General features: G+C 43.3%; 1 protein-coding gene across 1 annotated transcript in view; it reads left to right on the forward strand.

Annotated features, from left to right (window-relative positions):
- wdfy4 (WDFY family member 4) overlaps positions 1 to 24,080 on the forward strand; it is a 312,072-nt gene that overhangs the window by 136,409 nt on the left and 151,583 nt on the right. The window contains exon 40 of the mRNA XM_072583190.1: positions 1,797 to 1,942. Within this exon, the coding sequence (XP_072439291.1) occupies positions 1,797 to 1,942 (146 nt within the window). The remainder of the gene's footprint in view (positions 1 to 1,796; positions 1,943 to 24,080) is intronic.

Genomic DNA, 24,080 nt, shown 5'->3' on the forward strand with positions numbered 1-24,080 from the left:
ACAAACTTGACACCATCCAAGACAAAGCAGCTCATTTGATTAGCACTACATCCACAAACATCTACTCCCTCTACTACTGACACTCAGTAGCAGCAACGTGTACCATTTACAAGATGCATTGCAGAAATTCACCAAAGATCCTCAGACCCAAAACCCATAACCACTTCCATCTAGGACGACAAGAGTAGCAGATTTATGGGAACACCACCACCTTCAAGTTTCCCTCCAAGCCATTCACCATCCTGACTTGGAAATATATTGCTGACCCTTCACTGTTGCTGGGTCAAAGTCCTGGAATTCCCTCCCTAAGGCATTGTAGGTCAAGCCACAGTAAATGGACTGGACCAGTTCGAGAAGGCAGTTCACCACCACCTTCTCAAGGGCAGCTAGAGACAGGCAATAAATGCTGGCCCAGCCAGTGATGCCAACATCCCACAAACGAATAAAATAAAAATCAGAAATAGCGTCTTAAATTGGAAATAATTTGTCAGGTTTACACCAAATCCAATTGATCAATATTTGTGTAACCAGGATTTCATAAATGCTTTACTTGCCTATGGCTGACCAGGGAAATTCATTGTAAGTATCGGTATATAACATATGCCATCTATTAGTGTGCCCGAAAGGGGAATCTGATAATCTTACTAGTTGTTAAGATTACTATTCTTATTTTAATTGACATGAAGGATATTGGGTTGTGCTGAATGGTGTGCCTTTCATTTTGAAGTACTCACCGGTGAAGTGGATCATGGTTAGGTGAAAAGTAAAGCTCCCTTCATCTTATCCCAAGGATGATGCAGAAGGGAAAGTGGAACTCCTGTCTGAATTGAATGTTTTTTTGACACAAAGGTCACCTTGTGGTCTTTCTTCGTGAGACTGCTTGTTCACTACTGGTGTAGCTCAGTTGTCTGGATGGTTGGTTTGCGAAGCAGTGTCATACCAACACCGTGGGTTCAATCCCTGCATTAGCTGAGGTTACTGTGAGGAACTCTCCTTCTCAATCTCTCCCCTGAGGCATGGTGACCCTCAAGTTAAACCACCACCGGCTGTCTCTCTAATGAGAGAGCAGCCCATGGTTTGGTAAGACTATGGTAACTTGACAGTCACCAGCATTATTTTGGTATTGAGCGACTAATAGATTGAACATCCTTTATCCAGGGTTAGCATTACTCTCTGCATGTGCCTTGCGCTCAACCCCTCCATTTGATTGTAATAATCAGCCTCGCTCAATGGAATTGTCATAGAATCCTTATAGTGTGGAAGGAGGCTATTTGGCCCATCAAGTCCACACCAATGCTTCAAAGAGCTAATCCACGTAGCCTGCACATCCCCGGACATTTTGCGAGATTTAGCATCGTTGATCCACCTCACCCACACATCTTTGGATTGTGGGAGGAAACCGGAGCACACGGAGGAAGCCCACCCAGACACAGGGAGAATGTGCAAACTCTACACAGACAGTCGCCTGAAAGTGGAATTGAATCCAGGTCCCTGGTGTTGTGAGGCAGCAGTGCTAACCACCATTGAGTGGCACCAGGAAGATGAGTAGCAAGGTCTTCCCAGCCTTGATTTCCTACCCCAGTGAGTGAGGCTGGAAAGACACATTGCTGATCTGAAGTGGGCCCTGTACCACACAAAGCAGTGTAGGGTCTCCTTGTGGAGAGAAAGCATGCATGTGTCTGGCTCTGATCGGTTCCCAAAATCCCAGGCATTCATTTCAAGTTTTGTGGCCAATTGCGCAATCCTTTTATAAGCCATACTACATTTTAATTTTACACCATTCTTTGCTCACCCAGCTTCAGAAAGGAAGAATTTGTCGAGTAAAGGTGTGCTGTCACAGCTCCAGCACAGTAAGTCTGAGTGGCTGCCAGAGAGCTTGTCAATGGCCATGCGTTCAGTCAGCAAACGGATGTTGAAAGAGGCCGACCGCCTGACTATGAAGGTAACTATTCAAAGTACCATTTTTCCAGACAGATCGAGGGAATCTAGACAGATCTAGACAGATCCCAGCCTCAGGGACCTGGGTTTGATTCCAGCCTTGGGTGAGTGTGTGGAGCTTACACATTCTCCCCGTGTCTGCATGGGTTTCCTCCAGGTGCTCCGGTTTTCCCCCACAGTGTAGGATAGCTTTGGCCATGCTAAATTTCCTGTAGTGCCGAGGAAGATGAACCATGGGAAATGCTGACTTACAAAGGATTTATGAGGAATGGCTGAGAGACTTGGGTCTGTTCTCATTGGAAAGAAGAAGGCTAAGAGGGGATTTGATAGAGACATACAAGATGATCAGAGGATTAGATAGTGAAGACTGTTTCCTAGGATGATGACGTCAGCTTGTACGAGGGGGCATAGCTACCAATTGAGGGGTGATAGATTTAAGACAGATGTCAGAGGCAAGTTCTTTACTCAGAGTGGTAAGGGCGTGGAATGTCCGGCCTGCCAATGTAGTTCACTAAGTCACATTAGGGAAATTTAAACAGTCCTTGGATAAGAACATGGATGATGATGGGATAGTGTAGGGGGATGGGTGCAACACAGGTCAGCGCAACATCAAGGGCCGAAGGGCCTTTTCTGTGCTGTACTGTTCTATGATCTATATAAAGCGATTAAAGTGGGATGCTCTTCGGAGGGTCAGTGTGGACTCGATGGGACACATGGCCTGCTTCCACACTGCGGAGATTTTATCATTGAACAGCACTGTCAGAATATAATGGGCCACACCAACATTTGGCTCTTGATTATTCGTTGTTTTAGTTGCTACATTAAGAGGCTGAAGATCTGGTCTCCAACTAGTTCCAACTGGAAAGCTGCAACAAAGCCAAGGTTCACTTCCCACTAATCTTTAGTAATTAATCATGTAGAAACAGTCATGTGGTCAAGTTTTAGGGTATTATGTACAATGTCCAGAGTGTTTCCGCCGAATAGTATTCAAAATATAAGGACTAGTGTTGAGGAAGGTGAAGCATTCATTTGAAAGCAAAAGAAGCTTTATATAGAAAACCAACACACAACAGACTTATTTTGAACATCACAAATTTTAAGAAAGCTTTGTATACTACTGTAATGAATATTTGGGCCTTTATAACATTTGCTATTGTGGTGAGATATGTAATCTTGATGGTAATTTTCCAGTATTTGTTTCATGGGTGACATGTTAACATCTGGATCTCTTAAGGAGCTGGGGAGCTGAAACGCAGAGAATGGATTTGAATGAGTTTGATCTGCCTTTTGCAAATGAATGGTTCTACAATTAGGCGAAAGTGAGGACTGCAGATGCTTTAGATTAGAGTCAAGAGTGTGGTGCTGGAAAAGCACAGCAGACCAGGCAGGATCCAAGGAGCAGGAGAATCGATGTTTCAGGCAAAAGTCCTTTATCAGGGCTTCATCGTTCCTGATGAAGGGCTTTTGCCTGAAATGTCGATTTTCCTGCTCCTTGGATGCTGCCTGGTCTGCTGTGCTTTTCCAGCACCACACTCTCTTGGTTCTACAATTGGTCTCAATGAGCTAGAGATGGGGAGGGCAATTGTACCCAGGATCTAAAACAGCTTTATTTACCTGTATTCATTCACCGGATATCGGCATCAGTGGCAAAGACAGCATTTACTGGTTGTCCCTAATGCCTGGAAGAGCTGCTGGCTTTGTTGAACCGCTGTGGCATTTGTGGTGTCGGTGACCCACAGTCCCAGGTGTTTGTGGTGTTGGTGACCCACAGTCCCAGGTGTTTGTGGTGTCGGTGACCCACAGTCCCAGGTGTTTGTGGTGACAGTGACCCACAGTCCCAGGCGTTTGTGGTGTCGGTGACCCCTCAGTCCCAGGTGTTTGTGGTGTCGGTGGCCCACAGTCCCAGGTGTTTGTGGTGTCGGTGACCCACAGTCCCAGGTGTTTGTGGTGACAGTGACCCACAGTCCCAGGTGTTTGTGGTGTTGGTGACCCACAGTCCCAGGTTTGTGGTGACGGTGACTCACAGTCCAGGTGTTTGTGGCATTCCTGACCCACAGTTCCAGGTGTTTGTGGTGATGGTGACCCACAGTCCCAGGCGTTTGTGGTGTCGGTGACCCACAGTCCCAGATTTGTGTGGTGTCTGTGACCCACAGTCCCAGGTGTTTGTGGTGACGGTGACCCACAGTCCCAGGTGTTTGTGGTGACGATGACCCACAGTCCCAGGCGTTTGTGGTGACGGTGACCCACAGTCCCAGATTTGTGTGGTGTCGGTGACCCACACTTCTCTTGGGAAGACAGGTCCGTGTTTTTAATGCAACGACAATGAAATAATGGCAATATAGTTCCAGTCAGGATTGCGGGCTTCTCATTACTGATGACATTCTAGATGCTAGAGGCTATTTTTTTTTTATTTCAAAAATATACTTTATTCATAAAAAGATTTGATGGTCTGTACATTTGATCATGCCATACATATGTCCACATTTCCAAACACAGATTCGAATTTATCAATGTCATTTACAATCCTGTGCATTTTTCAATCTTGTACATATATTTGGCTGAGGCATCAGCAGAGCCCAAAAAAAACATCTGTATGGGCCCCCTGTTCTTCTTTAGGCAGGCCGATCTTACACGGTGGTCTTTCCCCACCGCGCCTTGGCGGCAGCTGCCCCAAGCTTCAGCGCGTCCCTCAACACGTAGTCTTGGACCTTGGAATGTGCCAGTCTGCAACACTCGGTCGGGGTCAACTCCTTCAGCTGGAAGATCAACAGGTTTCGGACCGCCCAGAGAGCGTCCTTCACCGAGTTGATGATCCTCCAGGCGCAGTTAATGTTCGTCTCGGTGTGAGTCCCGGGGAACAAGCCGTAGAGTACGGAGTCCCGCGTCATGGCGCTGCTCGGGACGAACCTCGACAAGCACCACTGCATTCCTCTCCAGACTTCCTCTGCATAGGCACATTCCAGAAGGAGGTGTGTGACAGTCTCGTCCCCCCCGCAGCCACTTCGAGGGCAGCGTGCGGTGCGGCAGAGAGTCCGGGCGTGCATAAAGGGTCTCACAGGCAGAGCCCTTCCCACCACCAGCCAAGCCACGTCTTGGTGCTTGTTGGAAAGTTCTGGCGATGAGGCATTCTGCCAAATGGCTTTCTAGATGCTAGAGGCTATGGTCTTGGTAAAGAAACCCTGTACTGTGTATGATCTGTTCAAAGTCAGACAAGTATCACCCTTTTCCAACTCAATCCACTGTACGGTCATGTGCTCAATACCCTTGTCGGATGTCATGACTGTACTTCTGTACTGGATACTCTTTTGATTATGTGATTCAATGTGATTTGAAATCCTGGGAGTGCAAATATTATTGCACAAATCTAAATCTCAGCTGAGTGCCTGTGTCATTCAGCAGCAAGCATATGAATTAGTTGCAACTTTGCAAGAAATCTGGGCTTAGAGTTGTGAATTAAGTGACAATTTCCAGCCCTTGATGTTTTGGGGAAACTGTGCAGTTCGAAGTAATCTAGTGGAATGGAGGATTGTTAGAACATTGCAAATTCAGTCACAGGTATAAATGTATGCTGTGATGTCATACCAGAGAGTGTAGAGAATTTGCCCTAGGGTCTGTTTAATTATTTTTAAAAATTAATTTTGATTATTACAGCTGATTACACCTCAGCAAGCAGTGTAATTGATATTTGTTAATTTATCCCTTGGAACATTTTGTAGAACAAGCTTTTGCTGTTGAAGGTTAAAGACTCCTTTATTGGTTTTTCTCTAAATATCTCCACATCATTAGTTTTCCCAGCGAATATGTTACCATCTGGAAAATGCAGCTTTGAGACATAACTCATGCACGAATGCATGAAATTGGTGTTTCTGCAACTCCTGCTTTCATTCCTTGACAAAAGGACTGTAATTAAGTAAGTTGTGATCAGACAAAACATTATTCATTTTGTGATGTCCCTTAACATGTAGCCAACCGACAGTCTATCAAGTCTTTGATAAATGACTGCACTGTAACTCTATTTTCTACGTATTAAATGCCTTCATATACAAGAATATTCAAAGTGATCGGTCCTGAGGAGTCAAAAGTTTGATTTTTTTTTTACCAAAAGTTGATATTTTTTAATATAGAGTCATACAGCAAGTAAACAGACCCTTCAGTCCCTGTGGACCATAATCTCAGGCTAATCTAGTTCCACCTGCCTATGTTTGGCCCATATTCCACCAAAACGTAACGAAGAGGTGTTGGACTGGGGTGGACAAGATCGGAAATGTGGCACGGTGGCTCAGTGATGAGCACTGCTGGCTCTCGGTGCCAGGGACATGGGTTCGATTCCAGCCGACTGTACATGTGGAGTTTGCACATTCTCCCTGTGTCTGTGTGGGTGTGATCTGGTTTCCTCCCACAGTCCAAAGATGTGCAGGTTAGGTGAATTGACCATGCTAAATTGCCCATAGTGTACAGGGTTGTGTAGGTTAGGTGCATTAGTCAGGGATAAATATAGGGGAATGGGCCTGGGTGGGTTACTCTTCAGAGAGTCGGTGTCGACTTGTTGGGCCAAAGGGCCTGTTCCCACACTGTAGGGATTCTAATTCAATAAAAAAAGTCACACGACACCAGGTTATAGTCCAACAGGTTTATTTGAAATCATAAGCTTTCGGAGCATTGCTCCTTTGTCAGTCGTAATTGTACCCACATCCACCACTTCCTCTGGAAATTCTTTCCCCATACAAACCACTCTCTGTATATAAATAAAAATACCCCTCATGTTCTTTCTAAATCTTTATCCTCTAACCTTAAAGATATAATATAATACAAAAATATAATAGCATGCTGATCTTCTGTTGCTTTGTTAAGTCGAGCATTTGGAGCACAGTTGTGATATTCATCTGCCAACTTAACTTGATCCTTTTGAGGCCATTGCCTAGTATTTTCCAAACAGCAATGGACTAAATAGTTCACGCATTTACCTATAATTGAGCTCAGCATTTTCTTCTGGCTTTCTGTCCCTGTTTTTGTCAGCAGCCACTTGGACGCATGTCAAAGTTAAAAAGCAACTTGCTTTCTTTCTCTGTTCAGGTACCTGTCTATATTCAGCCTCTAAAACCCACCAATAGTGGTCCCAGCAGATGCCACAATTCAGATGTTAAACTTTGTCATGAATGTCAGTGCTCAGGTGGAATCTCAAACGAAATTTTAAAATGCTGACCTGACTCTTTACAAAGGTTCCCCCACCAAATGACAATTTCATTCTAAGGCCATTTTTCCTCTTATTTTCAAGTTTTTCTTTTTCCAATATTCATCCATTGTCTTTTTGAAAACCTTTCCAAGTACCATGCTGTGTATTGTATTCGCCCATTATTTACACATTTTTCAAATAGTTTCTCCCATTGGTAGTTACATTTAAGCTGCCAGTTACTGGCTCACCAACCATTACAAATAATTTATTCCATTATTTAGTTGAGCAAAGCCATTCATCACTTTCAGCTCCACCATGATCTTCTGTCCCTTTGTTTTAATGGTTGTTAGGTATTGCGGGCTTGAAGGGACATGGGTACTTGGTATAGAATTGTGAACAAAAGCAGAAAATGCTAGAAAAGCTCAGCAGGTCTGGCAAACATCTGAGGAGAGAAATCAGAGTTAACGTTTTGGGTCAAGTGAACCTTCCTCTGAATTGAAAGGTCATTGGACCCGCAATGTTAACTCCGATTTCTCTCCACCAGGTGCTGCCAGACCTGCTGAGCTCTTCCAGCAATTTCTGTTTCTGTTTTTAATTTACAGTTCTTTCAGTATAACATTGTGAAACTGGCTGCTTTATTCCTACATGATAACAGTGACCACACTTCAGAAGGATCTCATCAGTTGTGAGGCATTTTGGGCTATGCAGAGTTTGTGAAAGACACTCGATAAATGCAAGGTTTTCTGATCGCTGTGCTTATAAAGCAGAACAATTAATGCTATGGAGATCTGCACTTCGTGGAACTTGTGTTCCATCTGTAAATTTGGAATCAAAAGTTAATCTTACTAATGGTGACTCTGAAGCTATTGTCAATTGTTGCGAAAATCAACCAGATTCACTAACATCCCCTTAGAGAAGGAAGTCTGCCATCTATACCCAGTCAGGGCCACGTGTGACTCCAAGACCACAGGACAGCACAGTAACTCAGTGGCACTGCTGCCTCACAGCACCAGGGACCTGGGTTTGATTCCACACTGTCTGTGTGGAGTTTGCACATTCACCTAGTTCTGCGTGGGTTTCCTCCGGGTGCTCCGGTTTCCTCCCACAGTCCAAAGATGTGTAGGTGAGGGAGATTGGCCATGCTAAAGTGTCCATACTGCCCAGGGATGTTCAGGCTCAGTGAATTAGCCCTGGGAAATGCAGGGTCACAGGAATAGACTAGGAGGGTGGGTTCTGGGTGGGATGCTCTTCAGAGGGTGGGCTTCAGTGGGCTGGGTGGGCCAAATCTGCACTGTAGAGATTCCTAATGTGGTTGATTCTCAATCGCCCTCTGGAATGGCCTGAGAAGCCAGGCGTGATTAAGGATGGGTCGCAAATGTTGGCTTTACCTCTGACACCTGCATCCCATGAAAGAGTGAAGAAATGTGCAGTCCCGTTGAAAGAGAGAGTTCATTGTTTCACAGTTTAGTGTATCAATAATGAGAGAGGGGGCAGATACTTCTCGGTTTCTTTTGACCTGTAGTGAGACATTTAAAGTGCCTTTACAGGTATATTTTTGTAAAATGATATAAATATAAATCTGATTTGAAGATAATTAGCCGATAATCTTAATGGGAAAGACCTACTTCATTTCAGCACCTTAGTGTATTCCATTTCATCGCACCTTAGTATCATAGAGAATCACGTAATATTAGGAGCACGAGCAGAGAAAAAGGTGATACCTGAGAAGAGGGACACCTTTCCAATGCTTTTCAGCTTGAGTTCATTAGAACAGTTTTCAATAAGTTGACTACACTTCTACCAAACAGACCACACTTTTCCCCATACCCTTTGGTCCATTTATGCCTAAGAACTGTATCTGACTCCCACTTGAAAGCATTCAGTGTTTTGCTCTCAACCTCTTTCTGTGACTGAGAATTCCCAAGGCTCACCACTCTCTGGGTGAAGAAATTTCACCTCAATCCTACCCCATATCCTTAAACTGTGAAATCTGCCTCATCCCCGGATCTGACCAAATATGACTCCAGACCCACAAGCGATGTGGTTGACTCTTAACTGTCGTCTGAAATGGCTCAGGGAGGCAGTCAGTTCCAGGGCAACTAGGGTTTGGCAACAAGTGCTGGCCTTGATGTTGATGCCCACATTCCACAGAAGGTGAAATGGGAAAACGACCCTGAGTCATGCGAACATTGCCCGTGACTCGTCCGTCCAAGTTGCAAGCATCATTTGTACCTGACAGGTGCCATGCCATGGAAATCTGGCGCCAAGTTAAGTGGTCTCTTGGCTTGGCGCAAATTTCCATGTTCAGACTGAACAAGTGAACATTGTTTGGGAGATTAGGTCGAGGGATGAGAAACATCAGTTATTTGGGTAGTTTGGAGAGAGGCAAGTGCTGTTCTCGTCTTGAGTTTGAGTGAAAATTTGGTGGAGGCGAATCAAAATTGTGAGGGATCTGGGCAAGGCAGATGGAGAGAAACTGCTCCCCTTGTTGGAAGGATCCATGTCCAGCAGGGGCTGATATTTTAAACTGATCCGCAACAGAAGCAACAGCGACATAAGGGCATCCGTCTTATTCAGCAAGTGGTTAGGGTCTTTGGTGCATTGCCTGAGAATGCAGTGGAGGCAGGCTCAATCATGGTTGTCATGAACTGAAGAATTGAATCGTCAACTGATTATCTGGAGAGTGATATGTTTGCAGGGCTACAGGAGAAGGTGAGGGAATGAGACAAGCAGTGAGGCAGTACAGATATAACAGGCTGAATGATCAGGCTCCTTCTGCACTGTAACTACTCTGTTTGATTTAAATGGAAGCTAAATAAAGATGAAGTTTTTGAAGGATTTCTAAACATATGAAAATCCTTATCCTCGTGAAGACATTTTAATGTTCCACAAGTTAGTTTCTCAGGGACCAGTGAGCAGGTTTTGATTATAGTTATCATGTTCTTACATAATTATAAACTTATGTACCTCCATTCAACATCATCTACCTCTTTCAAGGTTTCGTTTTGCAGTAAGACGACTGGTCAGAGAGCAGAGGTTCTTGTTGCTTCATAGATTTCCCACTGACTGCAGTCTGAGGAGGAACACTGTTATAAGGTTTGATAGCGGCCTTACGTTTCAGTGTTGAATTACACACGTGTAGGTCCAGACATTGCTTTTAATATATATGGAGTATTGACGTTGAACACTGACATATTTGCTATCATTACTACCATAAAATCGAGGGTGCCAAAACAAGACTATAGCTGATAGTTCCAGACTGAAACGGTTTTAAAATAGTCTTTTTTTTGAAAGAAAGTCAAAATAGCAAAGCAAAGTATGACATTTAAATTCTAAAATCGATGTTTGGAGTATGTTTTTACAATGAGAATTGTTTGTTGTGTTGATAGTGACCGAATGAGGGGTATATTTCTCATTTGGAATGCTAAGAAGGAGGTTTGAAAGCAGAAAAGCATCCATTGCTTTCAGAATGGAATATCCTGATCTCTAATTCAAACATAAGGTTTATTTTGAAATTAGAAAGATGAGTACAGATCACCAACACTGAAAAGCATAACAGAAGAATAAGCCAGGCCTTAGAACTTAAGCCAATGGGAGAACTGTATGGAACATTTACTCCATTAATATATAAATGATCTATTCCATGAATATTTATCCAATGACATTAATATGTTAAATTACTGTTATGATCCTAGCTGATGGTAGCCAAGTCAAATTCCACTGTGAAACCTGGCTTGATGGACCATAACTTTTATACAGGGGAACCTCAATTATCCGGATTCGATTATCTAAATATCAGGTTATCTGACAGGATCACAAGATCCCGATGCTCGTCTAAACTATGTTAGCCGGCATTCGTTTACTGGAATTCGATTAACCGAAGTACTGCCTGCCCGTATCCTACGGATAATCAAAGTTTGTCTGTATTTGTAATTTGGTTACCGTGGCAGTCAGTTATTGAACATATTCACAAGAGGCTGTCAATATACTTGTAACAAAAGAGCATAAATATATTGCACAAAAAAAAGCTATGCCAGACAATTAGGGGAGATGTTACTCATACTTAACAAAAAGAGAGATTCAACACTTTTTTCTTTCCCCAATTTTACACACACATTCTTTTATACTCAACCCCAGTGAAGTGTTGTTTCTATCTTCACTCTCTAATTTCTTATTCAAATGACAAGGTTGCAAACACTTATTTTCAGTGTTTGTTCATTCACCAAACATGATTTTCTCTCTATTACTGTCTCTCCCCAAGACTCACAGATACAAGCTAACTCGCTGAATTGTAAGTAAAACCTTTGGGTTTTCCTGAGACTGTTTACTGCTTTAAATCGATTAAGACTTTTTTCCAACTGTGGATACCTGGGAGATTGTCAAAGCTAGAGTCGAGAATGTGGTGCTGGAAAAGCACAGCAGGTCAGGAAGCATCCGAGGATCAGGACAATCAACGTTTCGGGCATAAGCCCTTCACCAGGTATGAGGCTTGTGGGCTGGGGAGGAGGGTGCGAGGGGAGGTGTTGAGAGATTCACAAACCTCATTCCTGATGCAGGGCTTATGCCTGAAACGTCGACTCTCCTGCTCCTCGATGCTGCCTGACTTGCTGGCTTTCCCGCACCACACTCTCGACACTTGACTCTGATCTCCAGCATTTGCAGTCCTCACTTTCTCCAGATTGTCAAAGCTAAACTGCTCTTCTAGTATGGCTCTTTTCCTTCCAACGAAGCTAGTTGGCCTCTCTTTTTCTGTCTCCCTCTGGGTTGTAAATTTTAAGTTCGTGAACCTTCAGCCATTACTTCTCCAGGGAGCTTGTCTAGTCATTTAGCTTGAGTCGCATGATTTTTATGGAAACACTGTTTTGACACAATACTTAGAGGAAAAAAATGTTTCTATAAGACCAAAAGAGACAGGAATGGAAATTAGGCCATTTGGCCCATCGAGTCTGCTCCGCCATTCAATCGTGACTGAGAAGATTCTCAACCCCGTTCTCCTGTCTTGTCCCCATAATTTTTGATCCCCTTAACAATCAAGAACCCATTGATCTCTATCTTAAATACACTCAATGACCTGACTTCCACAGCTTTCTGTGGCAGTGAATTCCATAGATTCAAAGAAAGGTGACCTTCACAGAATTAAAAAAAAATCCTATTTACCTCTATTTCAGATTCCTGCAAATTCCCAAATGGTAATATCAATTAGAGATGTTCATTGCATTAAACCGGAATAATAGCCTGGGATCATGCATGTGCACCATGCTGACTCTGAAATATGAGCATGAAAAGTTTCTTTCTACTTCCTGCTGATTGTATTATGAGGTTGTACCCAGTTAAATTAATAGGAGCAGTTTAGTAATGGCGATAGGTGCTCCATTTTCCTCGCTTGGTGTTTCTGATCTGTGGATTCACCAGCATTAATGGAATTGAACTGAACAGTAATGAGCATCGTAAAAGCCATTTATGATAAATTAGTTCAACATTTATTTTTCCAATTAGTTACACAAATGACCAAACATTAATTTAGCTAACTGCCCTGAATTGTGCAAAAAGAGGCAGATTTTATGAGGAGGATCTGGATATCCCCACAGGGAACATTGAGCCCCTAGTGACTCTCAGACAGGACATCTGATAATGCGGTATATCCAGCCGAGTTCATGCAAGTATGTTCAATAGACAGATATCAAAACCGTTCATTAACCAAAGATCATTCTGCCCCAACATAACTTTGCCCCATCTCGTCTCTGTAAATTCCTCCAAATTGCAACCTGATGGAATTTTTTCAGTCTTCCTATTCCAGCCGTTTGTTCATCTCCATCACCAGTTATGTCTTCTGTAGTCAAAATCAAAACTCTGGAACTCCCTTTCCATCTCTACCTGTTTTGCTTTCTTTTTAAGACTCTTCTAAATATCTATTTTGTTGACAATGTCTTGATATTCTGTCCTAACATCTCCTTCTGTGGCATAGTGTCACCTTTTGTTTGAGAATGCACCTGTACAATATTTTACAACATTACAAGTACTATATAAATACAAACTGCTTTCTCTCATTCTTTGAATTCCCTGATAACTCATCTTTTTTTGATCCAAATTGATTTGAGTATGAGTGCACACCTAACCATCTTTTCCCAATCTGACTCATAGACACTGAATGTTTCTGTGTAGATTGGATTTAACTAAACAACATGTTTCTGGGCTGAATTTCAGTTTACATTTACATTTCCTTTGAAGCTATTTGAATTTAGGAAAGAAGGCAGTTACTGTCGTGCAACTCTTTTCTTTGCTATTTCTTCACAGGACGTGAATATCACTGCCTAGGCCATCATTTATTGCCCATCCCTAATTGCCCAGAGGGCAGTTAGGAGTGAACCGCATTGCTGTGGGTCTGGAGTCACACGTAGGCTGGACCAGTGGTGCTGGAAAAGCACAGCAGTTCAGGCAGCATCCAGGTAGCTTCGAAATCGACGTTTCGGGCAAAAGCCCTTCATCAGGAATCTCTCCACGCTTCAGGCTCACTGCCTTTATTCCTGATGAAGGGCTTTTGCCCGAAACGTCGATTTCGAAGCTACCTGGATGCTACCTGAACTGCTGTGCTTTTCCAGCACCACTAATCCAGAACCTGGTTTCCAGCATCTGCAGTCATTGTTTTTACCTTGTAGGCCGGACCAGGCCAGGATGACAGTTTCTTTCCCTGAAGACATTAGTGAACCAGTTTCCTTGACAGTCAACAATGGTTTCATAACCATCATTAGATTCTTAATTCTAGGTATTTATTGAATTCAAATTTCACCATCTGCCGTGGTGAGGTTTTAACCCGGGTCTCCAGAATATTTGCTGCGTTTTTGTATTAATAATCTCACACTAATGCCATTACGCCCATCACCTCTCCCTAACTCTTGTTGCGCATCTAGAATAAGCTCAAGTCTCCTTCTCCTTTAACAAAGGCTGAAAAGGAAACTACCATTAGAAGCCTAACAGCAATAATGACACCTACAAATGGAAAATGGTCGTTTATGCTGACTATCCAATGGTACAGCTGGAGAAATGTTTAACGTCCATACCTTGGAGTTCGAAGAGCTTTAAATCAAAAGCAAGTCACTGACCTGACTTGTCTAGTGGTAATGTCACTGGGTTGAAGCCCAGGCTAATATTTTGGGTATGTGGGTTCAAATCCCAGTACAGTCTCTCGTAGAATTTAAATTAATCTAGAATTGAAAGCTAGTTTCAGTCATGATGTTCATGTAAATTGTCATAGATTATTGTAAACTCCCATCTGATTTACAGATGTGCTTCAGGGGAGGAAATCTGCAGCCCTTTCTTGGTCTGGCCAATATCTGGCTCCAAACTCTCAACAATATGCTAGACTCATAACTGGCCTAACAACCTATTCAGTTCAAGAGCAGCTAGAGAAGGGTACTAAATAGTGGTCTTGCCAGCGATACCCACATCCCATGAAAGAATAAGTAGAAATGTTGTTCAGTGGGGCACTGAGGGAATACATCAATACTGGAGACGCTGTCATCCATTTGAGGCACAGAGTTTGATGGTAAATTGGTCAAACTTGTGCTTCGAACCAATTGGCAAGGTGGATGGGTGTGTGATGCAAATATAGAAACAGGAGTAGGCCATTCAACCCATCGAGCCTGTTCCACCATGCAATGAGATCATGGCTGATCTGTGGCCTAATTCCAAATACCTACCTTTGGCCCATATCCCTTTGCTTAACAAAAAAACGTATCTACCTCAGATTTAAAGCCTGAAGATTTCTTTGGGAGTGAAGAGGGGTATGATTGTCTATTTTAAGACTAGGAATTCTAGAAACGCATGAAATTCAAGACTAGCTACATAACAGCAGCTAGCCAAATGATTGTCCGAAGGGCAATCCCCATTGGATATTCCCCCAGTGGGGACCTGTTTTCCAGGTGAGAAATAAATGGACCTGGGTGAATATCCCACCACTACCCCAATCCTTCGTGTTAAGTTAATCTACAGTGTTTTGCTGAAATATCAAAGGCACTATTCCTAGGATCCCGAACAATACTGGTTTCTTGTTTCAGTAGCTGTTTGGAGTAACGTGCTATGTGCAAATTGCCTGACATACTTACCTCCATGATTGCAGAGCAACCCGCACTATGAATCATCATAAATCTCGAGATGCTTCAGCTCACGTGCGAAGGGGTGCTACAGAAGTGAATATTGCGTCCCACTCTTTTTCATTTCTGCCCTCAGTTCATTATCCAGTAAAACGCATCATTGATGCAGAAATGTTATGATGGCCAACATTGTCATGAATTTGTGCAAGTTAAGCGCAGCCCTGATATTCCAGTGCCCCCACAACAAAGAAGTCAGAAAGCCATTTTTGGTTTATTGCTAGTTAATACGGTGCGATTATAGTTTGGGATATTACAGCTGTTGTCATGAATTTTCCTGCTGGTTCACTTGTCTAACATTAGCAAACTCACTGACGCTGCACAGAAGACTGAATATACAACTCTTTCTGTGAATTTTGCCTGCAAAGTTAATGAATCATTTGCATAATACGTTTATCTGCGTATTACTGAGATAATTAACATCCCTGATTATCTAATTAAGTTCATTAAGTGTCTACCAACACAGCACCATGAAGTTGACATTATGTTCTACTGTCAATAACTGCACTGTTTTCTTGGGAAGTAATTAAAATGTAAATTAGCATGATGTTAATTGCACTTGGGGAGATTTTGAATTGAATATAAACTTCTATACGTTTATAGTGATGCTTAGATAGACTATATGGCACAAAGGTAGTCCATTTGGCCTGATTGGTCTATATTCCACTCACCCTCCTTCATCAAACACTAATGTCATTTCCTTCAATTCTTTTTCTCCCTTGTGTACCAATCAAGCTTTGCTTAAATACATTGTTATCCAGTCAGATTTTTATTATCTCTAATGCAATCTGACCACTTGGTGATTTTTGTTTTGTTTATTAATTCATTGGGTGCAGACTCCACTGGCTGACCTAACATTTATTGCCCCATCCCTAATATCCCTGGAGAAGATGGTGGTGAGCTGCCCTTCCTGAACTGCTTCAGTCCTTGCAGGTCACCCACAGTGCTGACAGGAATAGAGTTCAGGGTCTTGACCCTGCGACGCGGAAACAATGACGATATAGTTCCAAGTCGGGATGGTGGGTGGCTGGGAGGGGAATCTTTCAGCTGGTGGTGTTCCCATGCGTCAGCTGCCCTTGCCCTAGATTGTAGAGATCATGGGGGTTTTGGAAGTTGCATTTTGAAGATCCTTGTTGAAGGCACGCAACGCTGCGACTGTACATCCAGGGTGAAGGAAGTGAATGTTGAAGGTGGTGGATGGCGTTCCCGTCAAACAGGATGCATTATCCTGGATGGTGTCAAGCTTCTTGAGTGTTGTTGGAGCTACACTCATTCAGGCAAGTGGGGTGAATTCCATCACTCTCCTGATTTCTACCATGTAGATAGTAAACTTGCTTTGGAGAGTTACTCACTGCAGAATTCCTAACCTTTTGGTTTGCTGTTGTTGTCAGAGTATTGATGTTGGGAAGATGGTTCCATTGGTAGGAGACTAGGACCTAAGGACAGAGCCTTAAAGTAAAGGGAAGATCTTTTAGAACAGAGATAAGGAGAAACATCTTCAGCCAGAGAGCAATGAGTCTATGGAATTCATTGCCACAGGTCATTGAGCATATTTAAGACTGAGATAGATAGATAGGTTCTTGATTGCCAAGATGATCAAGGGTTATGGGGAAGAAGCGGGACAATGGGGATGAGAAACTTATCAGCCATGATTGAATGGTGGAGAAGACTGGATGGATTGAATGGCCTAATTTCCTATGTCTTATGGTCTAATGGGTATATCTCTCTTTATGGCTAGTCCACTTCAGATTTTGGCAACAATAATCTCTAGGATGAGTGAGGGTTTAACAATAGTAATGCCACACTGAATTCCACGTTAAAATGGTGAGATTCACTACTGATGGAGATTGTTATTGCTCTGCACTTGTTGGGCGTAGTCATTAATCACACTTATCAGGCTAAACTTGGATGTTGTAAAGATCTTAACACATATGGAGACAGGCTGCTTCATTATCTGAGGAGTCACCAATGGTGCTGAACATTATGACAATATCAGGGGATATCCTGTTACGATGGAAGTAAGGTGTTTGATGAAGCAGCAGACGATGGTTAGGTCTAGGATACTACCCTAAGGAATTCCTGGAGCTGAGATGATTGACCACTAACAGGGACAAAAATAACTTCCTTTCTGCTCGGTATGACACCAATTGCTGGAGAGTTCCCTGATCCCCCTTGATGCCAGAATCAGTCAAATGCTGCTTTAAGTGAAAAGAAATCACACTCGCCTCCCCTCTGGAGTTCAGCTCTTCTGTCCATAATTGGACCGAGACTGTAATTTTTTTTAGATTAGATTACTTACAGTGTAGAAACAGGCCCTTCGGCCCAACAAGTCCACACCCATTCCCCTACATCTGACACTGCGGGCAATTTAGCGTGGCCAATTCACCTAACCTGCACATTTTTGGACCGTGGGAGGGAACCAGAGCACCCGGAGGAAACCCACACAGACACGGGGAGATTGTGCAAACTCCACACAGTCAGTCACCTGAGGCAGGAACTGGTGCTGTGAGGCAGCAGTGCTAACCACTGTGCCACCGTGTCGCCCAATTCAAAAGTTGAGTAGACCTGGTATTTCCCAACCTGAGTGTCTTTGAGCAGTTTATTGCTAAGTAAGTGCCTCAAGAAAACACTGTTAATGATTGCCTTTGCTGATGGGGTAAAGATTTATAAAATTGGATTCACCTTGTTCGGTCAGGGCATACCTGGATAATTTTCCATGCTGTCGGATAGATGCCAATGTTGACAGTGGAGCAGCTTGGTTACAGCATTCCCAGTTCTAGAGCACAGTCATTCAATAATATTGCCAGAATGTTACCTTTGCCCATAACCTTTGCAGTATCCAGTGCCTTTAAAAGTTTCTTGATATCACATGGAGTGACTCGAATTGACTGAACACTGGCATCTGTGATGCTGGGGAGCACTGGAAGAAGGCGAGATGGATCATCCACTCAGCACTTCTGGCTGAAGAATTCTAAAAATGAGCCATAACAGACTCAAGAGTATTAACTCTGTGGTTCTCTCTGCACAGATGCTGCCAGACCTGCTAAACATCTCCACTGTTCTGTTTGTTTCAGATTTGCAGCATCCACAGAATATTGTCTTTTTGTGTCTGTGTGTCTGGAGTTGATGCTGTTAGGGGGGAGAAAGCTTGAGGGAGTTAATGCAATCCGGTTAAGAATGTAGACAACCATATAATAGTTATATTGCAAAAGGAGTCTATTCTTGTCATGTCTGTGTTACGTATTTCAGCTTTGTCATTGCTTTGTGATTATCGTCCATTGCTAGTTGCCCTGTGATGGTGGTTATGGTGGACATTGTCACTTGACCACTGCAGTCCTTGTAGTGATGACACTCCCAAAGTGATTTCAGGGCCACGTTTGACCCAGTACCAATGAGGACCTGGAGATCCATATCCAAGTCAGGATGTATGATGTGGAGGAAATAAGATGCTATTCCTGATGTTGCATTTAATCATCTGAAGAAAGTTAGCAAAGGATGGTCTATCAACGTAACCAAAGCAGTCGAAATGAATTTGAGTGGAGGTCAGTGGCATCAAATGAGCTACCTGTGATTGTAAATGGAACGGAGGATAAAGATGACATTTCTAAGGGTAGTTAAGTGCTGAGGAAGGAAATCCCTTTGTGAAAATAAATCACACACCCTAGCAAGGTAGGAAACCACAAGCAAGACAAGAACAGAAACAAATCAGCTTCAAAGCTGACATAGCTAGGTGAGAAGCAGTAAGGGCTCAGTAACCTCTCCAGCAACATTATGAAACTTTGCTTTGTCAGTAGCTACAGGTATACAGCACTTCAAGTGAATCTGCAATATGATCTCATAACACTTGCCTGGACACATTTTGAGCAAGTGTGCTCTGAATTGTGTTGCATGTTTTTTAAACATGTCAAGTTGAAACCACATAAGGGTGTGCTAAGTGTTTTGGCTGACAGTTATGAAGTGGGGCTACTGTCTAATTCTCATGCGTACTCTGAGGATGGCATACACTCCTTGGGAAAATCTTGTGCAATGTTTAACTTTCTCTTTGCAATATAAAAGTGAAGATACTTTACAGTCTTAGAAGAATAGAGACGTACAGCACGGAAACAGACCCTTTGGTCCGACTTGTCCATCCTAACCAGATATCCTAGTCTGATTTGCTCACATTTGGCCCATAACCCTCGCAATTAGATTAGATTACTTACAGTGTGGAAACAGGCCCTTCGGCCCAACAAGTCCACACCGCCCCGCCGAAAGCGCAACCCACCCATACCCCTACATTTACCCCTTATCTAACACTACGGGCAATTTAGCATGGCCAATTCACCTGACCTGCACATCTTTGGACTGTGGGAGGAAACCGGAGCACCCGGAGGAAACCCACACAGACACGGGGAGAATGTGCAAACTCCACACAGTCAGTCGCCTGAGGCGGGAATTGAACCCGGGTCTCTGGCGCTGTGAGGCAGCAGTGCTAACCACTGTGCCACCGTGCTGCCCAATCCTTCCTCTTCATAACCCATTCGGATGCATTTTAAATCTTGTAATTGTACCAGCCTCCAACAACTCCTCTGGCAGATCATTCCATACACACACCACCCTCTGTGTGAAAATGTTGTCCCTTCGGTCCCTTTTAAATCTTTCCCCTCTCGCCCTAAACCTATGCCCTCTCATTTTGGACTCCCCACTGCAGGGAAAAGACCTTGTCTATTTATCCTATCCATGCCTCTCATGATTTTATAAACCTCTATAACGTCACCCATCATCCTCTGCTGCACTGGGGAAAACAGCCCCAGTCTATTCAGCCTCTCCCTATAGCTCAAATCCTCCAACCCTGGCAACATTCTTGCAAATCTTTTCTGAATTTTTTTCAAGTTTCACAACATCCTTCCTATAGCAGGGAAACCAGAATTGCATGCAGTATCTTAACAGTGGCCTAACCAGTGTCCTGTTCAGCCACAACATGACCTCCCAACTCCTACACTCAATGCTCTGACCAATAAAGGAAAGCATATCAAACACCTTCTTCACTATCCTATTTATTTGCGACTCTACTTCCAAGGAACTCTGAACCTGCACTCCAAGGTCTCTTTGTTTGGCAACACTCCCCAGGACCTTACCATTAAGTGTATAAGTCCTGCTTTGATTTGCCTTTCCAAAATGCAGCACCTCATGTTTATCTAAATTAAACTGATAGTAAGAATAGGGCATTTTTAGAGCAGTATTGAAGCCACCATGAGAATTCTGGTAATAAATAATGATTGCTCAAAAGTCAATTTTAACAACAGTTAGGAAAGAGATGCAACTAATATAGAGGCACTATATAAGTGAGTATTGGTTGAATACAGAAGCACTACTGAGCTACCCACGGGATAATTCCCAGTGGTGTTACTTACGATAAGTGAAGATATGCTGTTTTACAATGACTGTTGTTTCAGAATGTGATAAAAATCCCTAGCCAGATCATAATGTACGTTTAAGTAGTCAAAATAGGAGCAGGAACTTCCTAAGAGAATGAAGCAGCAAGGTTCTGTGGTTTTGATCAAATAGCAGTAAACTTTACCATGTAACTTTTGGCCAATTCAGAATATGTGGAACCTCTGTTCTACCACCCAGAATGAACATACAGTTCATTTGGGTAATAAACATCAGTGACATTGTGGGTGATCAAGTCCCATTAAACTTCCCAAGCAATCACAATTTTTTGTTTCTGGTTTGGCTTTCAAACTCCCTCTCAGAAATCCCTCCATCATGGACTACCTCAATGACTGCTCTCTTTTAGATTCCTGGGTTGAAAGCTTCCTCGGACTCTGACACTACTCTGCAGTGCATCTTTACAAGTAGAGCTCCAGCTCTTCACCAACAACTAGCTCCACTGAGCAAGTCCTGCCCTGGGTTTTTTTCCTCAAGTTTCAATCCAGTTCAGCAACATCAATGGTATGTTACCTCAGCTGCTCCCAGGCTTCTTCTCAGCTCATCATGGCTTCAACCAACACAGACCTAGTGGCCTTCCCACTTTTCCAGCTACCCAGGATTACTTCTGAATCCGGACTCTGACACTTGGTGACCTACTGACTCCCAGAACTGTTCACTTATAACATCACGGAGCCATCTGACTCCTGTCTGAATCCACGCCACACAGTCCATTTAATTCGGCTGTTTCTCCAGCAGTAAAGCTCACCGCAGTACTTCTAATGTGGAGTCTCCGTTTCCCTCATTCTCACCTCCTCTCACCTGACTGTGCCTTGAACCCCTCTGCAGTATCCATCAAATTGTCTAATGTGACCTATTAAAAACCTTGCAATTAGCCCGTCCCTTATTACTGGGCCGAATTGTGTTGCTGCTCCCTGACGACAGTCTGAACTCTGCTTCATAAATGTTGCCAATCATAGACTGCTGGCTTACTCAGTACCAAAAGTGGGTATGAATGGAGTATTTCATGCCACTGTATGATCCCATGATTACAATGTGATAAGGATGTTTCTATTTTGACGGCCCTTTTCTCCTGGTGGAAAGGAACAAACCTTGAGAGAAACTGTCTTGAGCAGTGTTCAACCCATTAAACTTAAAGCTTTATATCTTTCCAGGCCAAAATCTGATCATCTGCTCCCTATGGGTTACAATGGTCTTGTTAGCTGGAATCCCTATAGTGCAGGAAGAGGCCGTTCAGCCTATTGAGTCTACAGTGACTCTCCAGACTATCCCACTCAGACCCATCTCCCTCCCCCATCCCTGTAACCCAGCATGGGGGTTTCACTGTAACCTAACCTGCACATCCTTGGACATTACTAGGCGATTTTTAGCATGGCCAATCCACCTAACCTGCACATCTTTGGACTAAAGATCTTCCCAGTGACCAGCTGGAGAAATCATTGTTTTTTTTCTGGATAGGGAAGACTTTATATCCATTAAAATAAAATCTCCAAAACAACAGCAATGATGCTATCGAGGTTGCTTCATTATCTGATGAGTGCTGAACATTGTGCAAACATTAATGAACATCGTAGCACTCATCTTGCGATGAAACGGTGGTCATTAATGAAGGAGTAGAGGATGGTTTGATTCAGGATGCTACCCTGAGGACCATGAGAGAAGGATCTGCCTTTGGGCAAAGCACATATAGCAAACCACATTGTGCATCAAAGATGCCCTGTTAATTAAAGCAGCGTAGGAGCATATGAAAGCTACTGAAGATTTTTATCACTGTGGAGACAGATCATGTAGAACCATAGAATCCCTACAGTGTGGAAGCAGGTCGTTTGGCCCATCAAGTCCACACTGACTCTCCAAATAGCATCTTACCCAGACCCACCCTATCCCTGCATTTAATCCACTTAGCATGCACATCCCTGGACACTATGGACAATTTAGCATGGCCAATTCACCTAACCAGCACATCTTTGGACTGTGGGAGGAAACCGGAGCACTGGGAGGAAACCCACGCAGACACTGGGAGACTGTGCAAACTCCACACAGACAGTCGGCCGAGAGTGGAATCAAGCTCATGCTGTGAGGCAACAGTGCTGACTACTAGGCCACCGTGCTACACACGAGGGTTTTCTTGTTGTACTCCCTGCATGGTGAGTCTCCCACCCTGGTGCTGGGATATACCAGTGTGGTGAGAAGAGGCCTGTGTGGCCTCAATTGCCAATGGGACAAGAAGGATGGATTTAATCAGGGAACACATTAGGTCCCCTGACTACTCCCCTTGGGCCTGATTAAATGCCCCAATGCCATCAGGTTGTAGGATGGGAGGACAGTACATTCTGCCATTAGCACAAACAGAACTGAACTGCATGAGGTTCATGAGTGGGATTATGTTCTCTTGGAGGCTGGGGCCATATGGAGTTGAGGTCTATGTATAAGGGATTGCAAGACTATTGGCTGAAATTGAGCTGTCTCTGCTTTGATGTACTGTGGAACTTCAATATTTCTTTCAATATTTTTCAACTTTGCAAATAGATAACAATGGAAGAGCCTTCTAGAATTATAGTCATGGAGTCATACAGCACAGAAACAGACTCTTCAGTCCAACCAGTCCAAACATAATTCCAAACTAAACTAGTCCCACCTGCTCGCTCCTGGTCCATATCCCTCCAAACCTTTCCTATTCATGTACTGATCTAAATGTCTTTTAAATGTTGTAATTGTACCCACATCTGCCACTTCCTCAGAAAGTTCATTCCACACGTGAACCAACCTCTGTATTTAAAAAAAGTTGCCACTCTTTTTTTTAAATCACTCTCCTCTCACCTCAATGCCGTGCCCCCAAGTCTTGAAATGCCCCACCCAAGGGAAAAGACACCTCCCATTAACTATATCTATACCCCTCATTATTTTATAAACTTTTGTATGACCGTTTCCACTTTAACTTTCCTGAAACACAAAAACATCCACAAGATATAGGAGCAGAAATTAGGCCATTTAGCTCATTGAGTCACGGCTGATACATTTCTCAACACCATTCTCCTACTTTCTCCCTGTAACCCTTGATCCCCTTGATACTGAAGAACCTATCTACCTCCATCTTAAATATATTCAATCACCTGGCCTCCACAGTCTTCTGTGGTGATGAATTCCAACAATTCATTACTGTGTGGACAAAGATGTTTCTCTTCATCTGTTCCCTTTCCTCCAAGGCTCTGTCCTTAGGTCCTAGTCTCTCCTACCAGTGGAGTCATCTTCCTAACATCTGCTCTGTCCAGGCCATTCAATATTCTGTATGTTTCAATTGGATGCCCTTTATCGTTCTAAACCTCATTGAGTATAAACCAAGAGTCCCCAAACATTACTCATATGTTAAGCAGAAAAAAGTTGGGATTATA

The sequence above is a fragment of the Chiloscyllium punctatum genome, chromosome 13 (genome assembly GCF_047496795.1).
Source record: "Chiloscyllium punctatum isolate Juve2018m chromosome 13, sChiPun1.3, whole genome shotgun sequence".
Classification (NCBI taxonomy): Eukaryota; Metazoa; Chordata; class Chondrichthyes; order Orectolobiformes; family Hemiscylliidae; genus Chiloscyllium; species Chiloscyllium punctatum.